This window comes from Carcharhinus amblyrhynchos, chromosome 8 (assembly GCF_965287045.1).
Source record: "Carcharhinus amblyrhynchos chromosome 8, sCarAmb.v2.hapA, whole genome shotgun sequence".
NCBI lineage: Eukaryota > Metazoa > Chordata > Chondrichthyes > Carcharhiniformes > Carcharhinidae > Carcharhinus > Carcharhinus amblyrhynchos.
The window spans coordinates 45,294,399-45,308,579 of record NC_137331.1 but is presented as its reverse complement, the minus strand read 5'-3'; the positions used below and the strand labels follow the sequence as shown (position 1 = coordinate 45,308,579).

Here is a 14,181-nt window from a genome sequence, read left to right as displayed (position 1 = left end):
CGGTCAGTTTAACGTCTGTTGTTGGAAAAATGCTTGAATCCGTCATCAAAGAAGAAACAGCGAGGCACCTGGAAAGGAATGGTTTGATAGAGCAGACGCAGCACGGATTCGTTAAGGGGAAGTCGTGTTTGACAAATTTATTGGATTTCTATGAGGATGTGACTAGTGCGGTAGACAGAGGGGAACTGGTGGATGTGGTGTTTCTCGATTTTCAAAAGGTGTTTGATAAGGTGCCGCACAAAAGATTGCTTCAGAAGGTTAGGGGGCATGGAGTTGGGGATAAGGTGTTAGTGTGGATAGAGGATTGGTTGTCTAATAGGAGGCAGAGAGTTAGTATCAATCGGTGCTATTCTGATTGGCGGTTGGTAACTAGTGGAGTGCCGCAGGGATCAGTGCTGGGGCCTCAGCTATTTACCATTTATATAGATGATCTGAAGGAGGGAGCTGAGTGTAGGGTGACGAAATTTGCTGATGACACAAAGATGAGTGGAAAAGCAAATTGTGCGGAGGGTGTGGAAAGTCTGCAGAGGGATCTGGATAGGCTGAGTGAGTGGGCGAGAACCTGGCAGATGGAGTATAATGTTAGCAAGTGTGAGGTTATCCTCTTTGGCAGGAATAATAGTAGGAGGGACTACTATTTAAAGGGCGAAAAGCTGCAGCATGCTACGGTGCAGAAGGACCTGGGGGTCCTTGTGCATGAGTCGCAAAAACCCAGTCTGCAGGTGCAGCAGGTGATCAAGAAGGCGAATGGGATGCTGGCCTTTATAGCGAGGGGGATAGAATATAAAAGTAGGGAGGTCTTGCTGCAACTGTACAGGACACTGGTGAGGCCGCAGCTGGAGTACTGTGTGCAGTTTTGGTCGCTGCACTTGCGCAAGGATATTTTGGCCTTGGAGGGAGCGCAGAGGAGGTTCACTAGGCTGATACTGGAGATGAGGGGGTTAGACTATGAAGAGAGACTAAATAGACTGGGTCTGTACTCATTGGAGTTTAGAAGGATGAGGGGGGATCTTATAGAGACGTATAAGATAATGAAAGGGATGGATAGGGTAGAGGTGGAGAGATTCTTCCCGCTCAGAAAGGACAGCAGGACTAGAGGGCACAGCCTCAAGATAAGGGGGGGTGCAGTTTAGAACAGAGTTGAGGAGGAACTTCTTCACTCAAAGGGTGGTGAATCTCTGGAATTCTCTGCCCGTTGAAGTGGTGGAGGCTACCTTGCTAAATATATTTAAGACACAGGTAGATAGGTTTTTGACAGACGAGGGAATTAAGGGTTATGGGGAGAAAGCGGGAAAGTGGAACTGAGCCACTTCAGATCAGCCATGATCTTACTGAATGGCGGGGCAGGCTCGAAGGGCTAGATGGCCTACTCCTGCTCCTATTTCTTATGTTCTTATGTTCTTACGTTAAATCTTTTCTCAAACTTCTCTAAGGAGAACATACTCACCTTTTCCTATCTATCCTCATAACAAAGTTTCTGATCTCTGTAGACATTCTTGTGTATCTTTTAGGTACTCTCTAAGGTGTGGTGCTCATAATTGGACATTGTATTCCAGTTGAGGCCAATCCATTTACTTTATTGTTTTATACGCATTTGTCATAATGTCCTTGTGTTTGTACTCTATAGTCCTTACTCCTGTGGATAAACTCCCGGATCCTGTATAGTTTATTAATTGCTTCCTAACTCTAATGGCCTCTTTCTGTGCTGAAATGCTTCCATATTTTTTGATTTATTATGTTCTGCTTAGTTTTAAGAAATTTATGCTTCAAAAGTAATTGTTTTTTATTCATTCATGGGACATAGGTGTCACTGGCTGGCCAGCATTTATTGTTCATCCCGAGTTGCCCAAGGACAGTTGAGAGTCAACCACTGTGGTTCTGGAATCACATGTAGGCCAGACCAGGTAAGGACGGCAGATTTCCTTCACTAAATGATGTTAGTGAACCAGATGGGCTTTTGTGAAATCAACAATGGTTTTATGGTCCTCAGTATGATTCTTAGTTCCAGATTTTTTTTTGTTGAATTCAAATTCCACCATCTGCTGTAGCAGGATTCAAACCAGGTCCCTAGAACATTAGCTGGGTTTCTGGATTAATAATACTACTCGGCCATCATCTACCCCTGATTTATATTTAACTAAAAAAAAGAAACAAGCCGCTATTAGAACATATAACAAATAATCATTTCTCCAAATGTTATCTCAACATGCTGCTATTGATCATAATGATTGGGCCCCAAATCCTGGATCATGTGAAGCCTTGAAATAAAACCCATTTCCTCTCCTATTTAGAAGTCAGCATCAAACCCCCATTTAAACATATGGAACTTAGCAATTTATGTTAGGACTGTATTTATGGAAAAGATTGAATTAGAATCATATAATTCCTACAGTGCACAAGGAGGCCATTCAGCCAATCAAGTCTGCACCAATTCAACCAGGCTTACCCCGTATCCCAAATATTTATCCAGTTAACCTAATTTGTATTGGGCAAAATAGTGGTTAGCTCTGCTGTGCCAGGGACCCGGGTTCAATTCCGGCCTTGGGTGACTGTATGTGTGGAGTTTGTACATTCTCCCTGTATCTGTGGATTTCTTTTGGGTGCTCTGGTTTCCTCCCACAGTAGAGGTTAGGTTGATTGGCCATGCTAAATTGTATGTTAGATTAGCAGGGTAAATATGTGGGGTTACGGGTCTGGGTGGGATTGTTCCTGACGCAGACTCAATGGGCTGAATGGCCTCCTTCTGCACTGTAGGATTCTATACATCTTGGGGCACTAAGGGGCAATTTTACCAAGGCCAATCCACCTAACTGACACATCTTTGGCCTGTGTCAGCTCTGACGAAGGATTATCCAGACTCGAAACGTTAGCTGTATTCTCTCCCCATAGATGCTCAGACCTGTAGAGATTTTGCAGCATACTCTGGAGCTGAGAATTGTGTCCCAGGCATTTGGACAGCAAGAAACTACAATACCCATCATGCTCTGCGGGCCGGAGCCAGATACTTCCGGTCACGCGTAGTCCCAGAGCGTCTCACTCGGCGGCGCCATGACAACGGTGGAGCGGGCGGCAGCGAGGTGATTGGTTGTAGGCCGCAGTGAGCCCGGGGTCTTCACTCCCGCCGTACCCGGCCACGGTGCTTGGGTCTAAGTTTGCACAGTCCACTGCAGGTGAGTCCGCTGCTGGGCCGCCCTCAGCGCAGGGGGAAGAATTCTCAGGGAGAAGGTTCCAGCAATTCCCCCCTCCCTCCGCTCAGACCAGGGGCTAAGCTGAGCCTCAACTGGGTGAAGCCAGGCTGTCAGCGAGATTCCTCCATTCACCCTCCGACCCAGCCACCGGGAAAGCTCCTGACTTGAATTGAAAACTATGCCAGCAGACGTGCTGCCTGCGATTTGCAAAGCCGATTCCACAAATCCTGCGGAAGATCTGTCTCATTTATCCCAGGGGCTTGAGCACAGCCACTGTGCATTTGTCACATTCAACATCACTCAGATGCAAAGATCCCTTTCTAACCCACCCACTGATTTAGATGCGTGTTTGCTGAGACCCGATGCATTTGTGTTATCTGTAATGCGTTGTAAACATGCGTTAATGAGTTTGGTAGCCTTTCCCTAAACACAGGAACGGGGAATTATTAGAGCAACAGTTACCGCGCTGATCGTGATAAGAACAGCAGTTGATCAGCTGGCCCGGATGGAAAAGTGTCAAACAGCTGATTCGTGTACAATATAGTTTGTTTTTACGCACATTCCCTTGAAAAGTAATGTGGACTATTGGAAAGATTTGCAGACCAACGTGCAGGCCACGTCATGAAGATTGCTTCTTTGCCATCAAGTCCTAGAGTGGCACTTGAACGTGGATCAGAGGCACAAGTGCTATTCATAAGAACATAAGAAATAGGAGCAGGAGTAGGCCATCTAGCCCCTCGAGTCTGCCCCGCCATTCAATAAGATCATGGCTGATCTGAAGTGGCTCAGTTCTACTTTCCTGCTTTCTCCCCATAACCCTTAATCCCCTTGCCTACCAAAAACCTATCTACCTGCATCTTAAATATATTTAGCGAGGCAGCCTCCACCACTTCAACAGGCAGAGAATTCCAGAGATTCACCACCCTTTGAGTGAAGAAGTTCCTCCTCAACTCTGTTCTAAACTGCACCCCCCCTTATCTTGAGGCTGTGCCCTCTAGTCCTGCTGTCCTTTCTGAGCGGGAAGAACCTCTCAACCTCTACCCTATCCATCCCCTTCATCATCTTATACGTCTCAATAAGATTCCCCCCTCATCCTTCTAAACTCCAACGAGTACAAGCCCAGTCTATTCAGCCTCTCTTCATAGTTCAACCCCCTCAACTCTGGTATCAGCCTAGTGAACCTCCTCTGCACTCCCTCCAAGGCCAAAATATCCTTGCGCAAGTGCGGCGATCAAAACTGCACACAGTACTCCAGCTGCGGCCTCACCAGTGCCCTGTACAGTTGCAGCAAGACCTCCCTACTTTTATATTCAATCCCCCTCGCTATAAAGGCCAGCATCCCATTTGCCTTCCTGATCACCTGCTGCACCTGTAGGCTGGTTTTTGCGACTCATGCACAAGGACCCCCAGGTCCCTCTGCACCGTAGCATGCTGCAGCTTTTCGCCCTTTAAATAGTAGTCCCTCCTACTATTATTCCTGCCAAAATGGATAACCTCACACTTGCCAACATTGTATTCCATCTGCCAGGTCCTCGCCCACTCGCTTAGCCTATCCAGATCCCTCTGCAGACTTTCTACACCCTCCGCACAATTTGCATTTCCACTTATCTTTGTGTCATCAGCAAATTTCGTCACCCTACACTCAGCTTCCTCCTCCAGATCATCTATATAAATGGTAAATAGCTGAGGTCCCAGCACCGATCCCTGGGGCACTCCACTAGTCACCAACCGCCAATCCGAATAGCACCGATTGATACCAACTCTCTGCCTCCTATTTGACAGCCAATCCTCTATCCATGCTGAGACACAGTGCATAAAATATAGAATTTGGTGAAATAAATTTATTCCTGAAATTTTATTTGGCTGCTGGTATTGTGTGGGTCATCATTATTGTTAGCTGACCCTTGATTTCAGGGTAATGTCTTTTCAGGATTGAGAGTTTCTGTCATGGATCTTTAAAGTGGCAGAACAAACCAACTTTTTTTAACCCAGATATCTTTGGGCACGTGGGGCAGGACCTCTCCAAGATATTGGACTCCTGAGTGCAGATTTGCTTCTGTTCCTCTGCTTTGCCTTATGTTGTGACTCAAGGGCATGATGGACAAGTTGTCATCATTCTGAGCAATTGGTAGGAAGCTTCTTCCAGTTATTAAGATCAATGCTGTCTTGCTTCAAGAGCTTTGGAGTGTCTTTGAAATATTTCATTTTTCCTCTCAGGAATGTTGGCCATCTGAAGTTAATAAATTGGGACCAAGTGGGGGAAACGAGGGATGTGGAGAATGGATAGAAAAGTGGAATTTAAAGTCAAGATCAATCATGTTCTTAGAAAATGGGGGAGCAGAAAAGTCTGCTCCTGACAGATTAATATACACAGGCAAAGACAAAAATAAATTGAGTTCAAACAGGATATAAATGTACAAGATGACAAATAACCATGTATTTAGCCTTCCAGACAGAGTGGCCTGTCCACTAAAGTTGATTTTATATATCATTCCCTCACATGCTGTTATATATTTAAAAAAGTTGCTTTTAGAACTGATCGCATGATTTGATGGTGATGTCATTAGGGTGTTAACACAGGCTGTTGTTTTACTTTCAGTTTGTACTCTGTACCGGAGAGAATTGCTATTGTTAATTGAGTCTATGTACATGTGCAAACCACATCTTTTTTCTGTTAAAACCCATAACTCCTACAATATAACATAATAGAAAGAAAATTGGTGGCGAGTTCAGATTTTGTTTAATTGAGAAAAGATCCTAACTAGAATGAAGAAAAAAATTGTGGGTCCTCAGATTTTGAATATTAGAAAGCTGGTGAGAAGCAATAATAGGATTAATGCACTCTGCATGTAAAAACAAAAATACATTGTCACTAGTGCCTGCAAGAGAAATTGCAGGTCAGTTAGTATTCATGGGCCTTTCAATGAAGAAAATACATCATGGACTTCCTATGCTGAGTGTTTTCAGTATTTTGTGCAAGAGACAAATTGTTCGTACCAGTTTTTCTCAGTGCAATAGGATGTAAAACTTTTAATTTGCTCTGGAGCTTAGTTCATCCAGCAAACTCAAGAACTATAACTTATGATGACTTGACGAAGATCCTTGAAGAGCATTACTCTCCAAAACCACTGATCATTGTGGAATGGTTCAGGTTCTACCCAGGGAATCAAGTGGAACGCGAAAGCATTGCTCAGTTTGTAACAACCTTAAAAAGGCTGGCACAATGTGAGTTCGGTGAGTTATCAGAATATATTTTTCGATGTCGTGTAATTTGTGGACATCAAAGCAAAGCTACTGAACATTTGATTTTAAAGACAGCATAGAAATCACAGTGTTGATGATTTTGATTTGATTTATTATTGTCACATGTATTAACACACAGTGAAAAGTATTGTTTCTTGTGCACTATACAGACAAAACATACCGTTCATAGAGAAGGAAACGAGAGAGTGCAGAATGTAGTGTTACAGTCATAGCTAGAGTGTTGAGAAAGAGCAACTTAATGCAAGATAAGTCCATTCAAAAGCCTGACAGCAGCAGGGAAGAAGCAGTTCTTGAGTCGGTTGGTACATGACCTCAGACTTTTGCATCTTTTTCCCAAAGAAAGAAGGTGGAAGAGAATGTCCGGGGTGTGTGAGGTTCATAATTATGTGGGCTGCTTTCCCGAGGCAGCAGGAAGTGTAGACAGACTCAATGGATGGGAGGCTGATTTGTGTGATGGATTGGGCTACATTCATGACCTTTTGTAGTTCCTTGCGGTCTTGGGCAGAGCAGGAGCCATACCAAGCTGTGATACAACCAGAAAGAATGTTTTATATCGTGCAAAAGTTGTTGAGAGTTGTTGCTGAGGTGCCAAATTTCCTTAGTCTTCTGAAAAAGTCGAGGCATTGGTGGGTTTTCTTAACTATAGTGTTGGCATGGGGAGACCAGGACAGGTTGTTGGTGGCCTGGATGTCTGAAAACTTGAAGCTCTCGACCCTTTCTACTTCGTCCCCGTTGATGTAGACAGGGGCATGTTCTCCTTTATGCTTCCTGAAGTCGATGACAATCTCCTTCATTTTGTTGACATTGAGGGAGAGATTATTGTTGCTGCACCAGTTCACCAGATTCTCTGTCTCATTCCTGTACTCTGTCTGTCGTTGTTTGCGATCCGACCCGCTACGGTGTGTCATCAGCAAACTTGAAAATTGGATTGGAGAGGAATTTGGCCACACAGTCATAAGTGTATAAGGAGTATAGTAGGGGGCTGAGAACACAGCCTTTTGGGGCACCACTGTTGAGGATGATCGTGAGGAGGTGTTGTTGCCTACTGTTACTGACTGTGGCCTGTGAGTTAGGAAGTTCAGGATCCAGTCTCAAAGAGAGGTGCTGAGGCCATGGAGTTTGGAGATGAGTTTCGTGGGAATAATAGTGTTGAAGGCTGAGCTGTAGCCAATAAATAGGAGTCTGAATGGGTGTCCTTGTTACCTAGGTGTTGCAGGGTTGAATGGAACTGACTGCTAAAGATGCTTCACAATTTGGTGCAGCAATGAAGAATCACAAGTTGGGAACTGTCCATAAGAAGTCAAAACAGCAACAAGAATGTCACAAATGTGCCAAATTGGGCCATTCAGTGAGTTTTGTTTCAGTCTTCACGGAGGAGGACGTGAATAATTTGCTGGGTGTTAGCGATGGAAAGATGGTAGGACAGGAGGGTCTCAATGACATTATTGTTACTAGAGAGGCGGTGCTCGACAGACTGGAGGGACTGATTGTGGACAAGTCCCCAGGACCGGATGGAATGCATCCAAGGGTTCTGAAAGAAATGGCGGAGGTGATAGCGGATGCCTTGGTGGTTATTTTCCAAATGTCGCTGGATTCCGGGGAAGTGCCGGAAGATTGGAAAACGGCTAATGTTACGCCGTTGTTTAAGAAGGGTGGCAGGCAAAAGGCAGGGAACTATAGGCCGGTTAGTTTAATGTCTGTTGTAGGTAAAATGTTAGAATCCGTCATCAAGGAGGAAATAGTGAGGCATCTTGAGGGGAATTGCTTGATAGAGCAGACGCAGCATGGTTTCGTTAAGGGGAAGTCGTGTCTGACAAATTTATTGGAGTTCTATAGGACGTGTCTAGGGCGGTGGATAGAGGAGAGCCGGTGGATGTGGTCTTTCTTGATTTTCAGAAGGCGTTTGACAAGGTACCTCACAAGAGGTTATTGCAGAAGGTAAGGGGGCATGGAGTTGGGGGTAGGGTGTTAGCGTGGATAGAGGATTGGCTGTCAAATAGGAGGCAGAGAGTGGGGGTCAGTGGGTGCTATTCGGATTGGCGGTTGGTGACTAGTGGAGTGTCCCAGGGGTTGGTGCTGGGGCCTCAGCTATATACCATTTACATAGATGATCTGGAGGAGGGAACTGAGTGTATGGTGTCGAAATTTGCTGATGACACCAAGATTGGTGGAACGGCAAATTGTGCGAGGGTGTGGAGCGTCTGCAGAAGGATCTAGATAGGCTGGGCAAATGGGCCAGGAACTGGCAAATGGAATTTAATGTTGGCAAGTGCGAGGTGGTCTACTTTGGTAGGAATAATGTAGGAAGGACTATTACTTACGTGGCGAAAAACTGCAGCAGGCGACGGTGCAGAGGGACCTCGGGGTCCTTGTGCATGAGTCGCAATAACCCAGCCTGCAGGTGCAGCAGGTGGTCAGGAAGGCTAATGGGATGCTGGCCTTCATAGCGAGGGGGATTGAATATAAAAGTAGGGAGGTCTTGCTGCAGCTGTATAGGGCACTGGTGAGGCTGCAGCTGGAGTACTGTGTGCAGTTTTGGTCGCCGCACTTGTGCAAGGATATTTTGGCCTTGGAGGGAGTGCAGAGGAGGTTTACTAGGCTGATGCCGGAGTTAAGGGGGTTGAGCTATGAGGAGAGGCTGAATAAACTAGGCTTGTACTCGTTAGAGTTTACAAGAATGAGGGGAGATCTCACTGAGACGTATAAGATGATGAATGGGATGGATAGGATAGAGGTGGAGAGACTCTTCCTGCTCAGAACGGACAGTAGGACTAGAGAGCACAGCCTCAAGATATGGGGGGGGGGGGGGTTTAGAACGGAGTTGAGGAGGAACTTCTTTACTCAAAGGGTGGTGAATCTCTGGAATTCTCTGCCAGTTGAAGTGGTGGAGGCTGCCTCGCTAAATATTTTTAAGATGCGGGTTGATGGGTTTTTGATAAGCGAGGGGATTAAGGGTTATGGGGAGAGGGCGGGAAAGTGGAACTGAGCCACGACAGATCAGCCATGATCTTATTGAATGGCGGGGCAGGCTCGAAGGGCTAGATGGCCTACTCCTGCTCCTATTTCTTATGTTCTTATGAGTGATTATCCTTGCTCAAGCAATGTAAGAATTGTGACAAAATGGGTCACATTGCAAAAGCTTGTTGACTAGATCAGCTTTCCCTAAGAAGAATATACAGAAACAGAATCTGGATGTCTTCAAGAAGAAGAAGTTGTATTCTACTAAAAAAAATTTACACTTTTGAAGAAGATAGTTTAAAATTGTGCAGAAGAGTGTGTCCAGAAATATGATGAAGAGCTCCAGCTGAACACCTGATCCATATGATGAATCACACAGATTCTGGATGACTCCAAAGTTATGTGGATGCGTGTTCGGATGGAGGTTGACTCTGATGCTGCGCATCTTTAATTCCACACTAAGGGGCAATTTAGCATGGTTAATCCACTTAACCCGCTCATCTTTGGAGTGTGAGAGGAAACTCGCACAGTGGAGAATGTGCAAGCTCCAAGTACGCAGTCACCTGAGGCTGGAATTGACCTGGGTCCCTGGCATTGTAAGGCAGCAGTGCTAACCACTGTGCCATCATGCTGTCATGCCCCCACTCACTCTCTCTGTCTGTCTCTCTGTCTGTCTCTGTCAAGTTCCCACTCCTGCAGTGCTTTCTCTCTCTCTCTCTTTCTTCCTTTGTCTGACATGCTCCTTTCTCTCTGAGAAATATGTGAGAATAAAAAACCTTTGGCAGAATTTTATTGTCTCTCCCACTGGCAAGATTTTCTGGTCCCACCAAATTCAGTAGCCTTTTAAACCCTTGCCGCATTTGACAGCCCTGCCCAAGCCGCAAAGGGGTGGTAAAATCCTGCCTTTTGTTTAGCTTCAAAGTCATGCATGCATGTTGCTGAATTATTTTACTAGAGTGCACATTCTGAGGGTGAGGACAGATGCACTTTTTTCATACAAAACTTACTGTGTATGGGCCGTGAGAAAGCAAATATGTTCTCTCTGTGATAGTAAAGTCAGTGGCCTTCTTGTGAGTGTAAAAAAATACCTTCTGTGTTTCTGTAGTCTGAAAATTTCACTGCTTTGGTAGTTTCAGATTGGAGGAAGATGTCTTTGTTTAAAGCTCGAGACTGGTGGTCCACAGTTGTGGGTGAGCAAGAGGAATTTGACCAAGGATGCTTGTGTGTTGCTGATGTGGACAACAGTGGAAGTGGTAAGTATAGTTGACATCCTGGCTTAAGAATATTTTGAGAGGTAAACTAAAGTAATTTAGTTTGGCAGCTCAAAGAAATCCATTCCTCAATTTGACATTTGTTGGCTGTAGGATTTATTGTAGCTTAATATAAGCCAGCATAAACATTTATTTTACGAAAAGTCTTTAAACTGCGCACTAGTCTAGCTATTCCTACCCCCCACTCCTCATTTCCCTTTTATTTGTGGTGAGTAAAACAAACTGTTGATGATGTTCCTTTCCGCATTAATTTGCAGTTATACCTCATTTCCTAGGTATTGTAAGAAAAAGGTATATTGGGCCTTAATGCAGCATAGATAAACTGTTGGAGCGGGCAAGGGGACCCTGAGGTATTATACACCACTTAGAAGAGCAGATGGAAAACAGGCAATAACAACTACCTACTAGAGAAGCTGAAAAGGGAGCTAGAGGGCAATAACTGCCACGTGGAAGAGGTATCAATGACAGCACAAATAGAAATAAATCTGTATGATCTGATAGCCATTACAGAGATACCCCATAGGATGACAAAGACTGGAACTTGAATATTCAAGGATTCATGCCATTTGGAAAAATCTGTAAGCTAGGAAGAGGTGAAGGGGTAGCTATGTTAATTATGGATGATATTAATACAGAAGAAGTAGATAACCTTAATTCTGGAGATCAAGATGTAGAATCTGTTTGGGTTGAAATGAGAAATATTAAAAGTAAGAAGTCACTTATGGGGGTGGTTTATAGCCCCCTCCCTAACAGTATAAGCACACTGTATGATGGGTTTATAGGAAGAAATAATGGGGGCTTGTGAGAAAGGCATGGGAATAAACATGGACAAATGAGATTGACAATACTGGCCTGGATGATGAGTTCATAATGTTTTTAGGACAGTTTCTTAGAACAGCACATTCTAGAGCCAACCAGAGAGCAGAGAACTATACTAGATCTGGCAATATACGATGAAACAGGCTTTATTAATGACCTCATAGTGAATGTGCCTTAGTTAGTGTGGTCATTCTATGAACGAATTTCATGTTCAGTTTAAGGGAGAGAGGAGTGGATCTAATACTAATGTTATAAACTTAAATATGGACAATTATGGGTACAGAGTTTGCTAAATTGAATTGGGAAATTAAGTTAAGGGATTGGTCCGTAAAGGTGCAGTGCTAAATATTTAAGGAGATATTTCAGAATCCTCAGATAAGATACACTCCAGTAAGAAAGGAAGACTCTGAGGGAACAACTCACCATCCATAGCTAACTAAAGAAATAGTATCAAACTGAAAGAAAAAGCATATAGTTCCACAATGATGCATGGCAGGTCAGAAGATTGGATAGAATATAAACAGCAGCAAAGAATGACAAAATTTACTAAGGAGGAACAAAGGATTGCTGGAAGTATAAGAACACAGAGTTTCTACAGGTATTCAGTCAAGGAAAGGATTAAGTAAAGTGAGTGTTAGTCCTTTGAGAATGAGAATGGGGAATTAATATTGGAAAATAAGGAAACTGGATGAATTATAAAAGATATTTTGCCTCCAATGTAGAGGATACAAATAGTATCCCTTAAATAATTATGAATCAGGACGGAGGGGGGAACTTAAAACAGTTACAGTCACCAGGGAAAGAATACTTAGAAAATTATGAGAACTAACAGTTGCTGAGTCCCCAGCTCATGGCGGACTTCGTTGTACATTTTTAAAAGAAGTAACTGCTGAGATAGTAGATGCATTGATTTTAAAATCTCCAGAATTCCCTAGGTTCTGGAAAGGACCCATCAGATTGGAAAATAGAGAATGTGCCTCTTTTATTCAGTAAAGGATGGTGACAAAGCAAGATGCTACAGGGCAGTTAACTTAACATCTGTTGGAGGGAAATTGTTGAAATCTACTATTAAGAAAGCACTTATAGGGCGCACTTGAAAAATCAAGTAGAGTAAACATGGTTTTGTGAAAGGGAAATCACATTTGACTAACTTATTGGAGTTCTTTGAGAAAGTAACAAGCAATATGGATAAAAGGGAACTTGCAATTATGCTGTACCTAGATTACCAGAATTCATTTGCCAAGGTGCCACGTTAAAGTTTACTACACAAAATAAGAGCTCGAGCTGTTGGGGGTAACATTAGCATGGATAGAGAATTGGTTAGCTAACAAGAAGCAGAGAGTAGGCATAAATAGGTCTTTTGGGTTGGCAAAATGTGACAAATTGAGTGCCACAGGGATCAATGCCAGGACTTCAAGTATTTACATTTATATCAATGACTTGGATGAAGCGACTGTGGTAGCTAGATTTGCTAATGATATAAAGATTGTTAGGAAAGTAAGTTGTGAAGAAGACAAAAAGTCTGCAAAGGGATATAGATAGGTTAAGTGAGTGGGCAAAAATGAAGCAAATGATGTATAATGTGGGAAAATGTGAACTTGTTCACTTTGGCAGAAAGAATAGAAAAGCAGCATATCATACAAATGAAGAGAGATTGCCAAACTGTTGTGGTCCAGAGGAATCTGCGTGTCATGGTACACGAATCAGGAAATGTTAGTATGTAGGTTGTCAGGAAGCACTGGTAGTTGTAAGTAATCCATGGCTGTATTTTTAGATATTAGAAATAAGGTACAGATTAAAGGGAACTCAATTTAGTTTTCTGTGTAAGAAGCGTAAAACTCTCTAGTTAGATTCATGTTAAACAAATGCTTTGCATGTATGGTAGATTTTGGTTTCAGTTCAAACTGTGCTTGGATTGTGCTTGAGTTCATGATGTAAAAATAAACATGGGCTTAGGCTTGGAGAAAGAATGAAGTGTTGTTTAGCAACCAGGGGCAAATCTTTAGGGTAGCAAGGTGGTTTGAGTTTAGTCTTAAACTGAAATTATAGCAATCAAAGTTAGGAAGCTCTGCTAGAAGAAAAGTCATTTCAAGGAGTAATGGGAAAGAAAACAAGTCCAGAAGTCAAAGGACAGTTAGTTCTAGAAACTGGAGAATGAAGTGAAATTTGCAGGAAGATTGAAGTGAAAGGAACAAAGAGGAGCTGTCATTGGAATAGAAAGTTTAGAAAGTTTATTTATTAGTGTCACGAGTAGACTTACATTAACACTGCATTGAAGTTACTGTGAAAATCCTCTGGTCGCCACCCTCTGACGCTTGTTCAGCTACACTAAGGAAGAATTTAGCATGACCAATGCACCTAACCAGCATGTCTTTTGTACTGTGGGTGGAAACCGGAGCGCCCGGAGGAAACACAGGGAGAATGTGCAGACTCTGCACAGACAGTGACCCCCTCTGGCGCTGTCAGGCAGCAGTGCTAACCACTGTGCCACTGTGATCTGTTTGTTGAAGTTAAAGGCAGAATTGAAAAGTACAAATTTGGTAGAGTTAGCTAATGAAAAGCCAGTGATATCTGAAGCACTTCTAACATTGGTGATATCTTTCTACATCCTTTGAAGTAAAAGGTTAAAGCAATTGTGAAACAATTTGTTACAAGATCCCTGAGAGACTCTGAAAGTTTGA

At 43.4% G+C, this 14,181-nt stretch overlaps 1 protein-coding gene across 4 annotated transcripts in view; it reads left to right on the top strand.

Annotated features, from left to right (window-relative positions):
* The first annotated feature begins 3,042 nt into the window (after positions 1-3,042).
* Positions 3,043-14,181, top strand: part of bbs9 (Bardet-Biedl syndrome 9) — a 387,401-nt gene continuing 376,262 nt past the window's right edge. For all 4 annotated transcript variants that reach the window (XM_080193988.1, XM_080193989.1, XM_080193987.1 and 1 more), the window contains exons 1-2: positions 3,043-3,170; positions 10,541-10,663. In XM_080193988.1, coding sequence (XP_080050114.1) covers positions 10,558-10,663 — 106 coding nt within the window. In that variant the 5' untranslated portion in view covers positions 3,043-3,170; positions 10,541-10,557. The remainder of the gene's footprint in view (positions 3,171-10,540; positions 10,664-14,181) is intronic.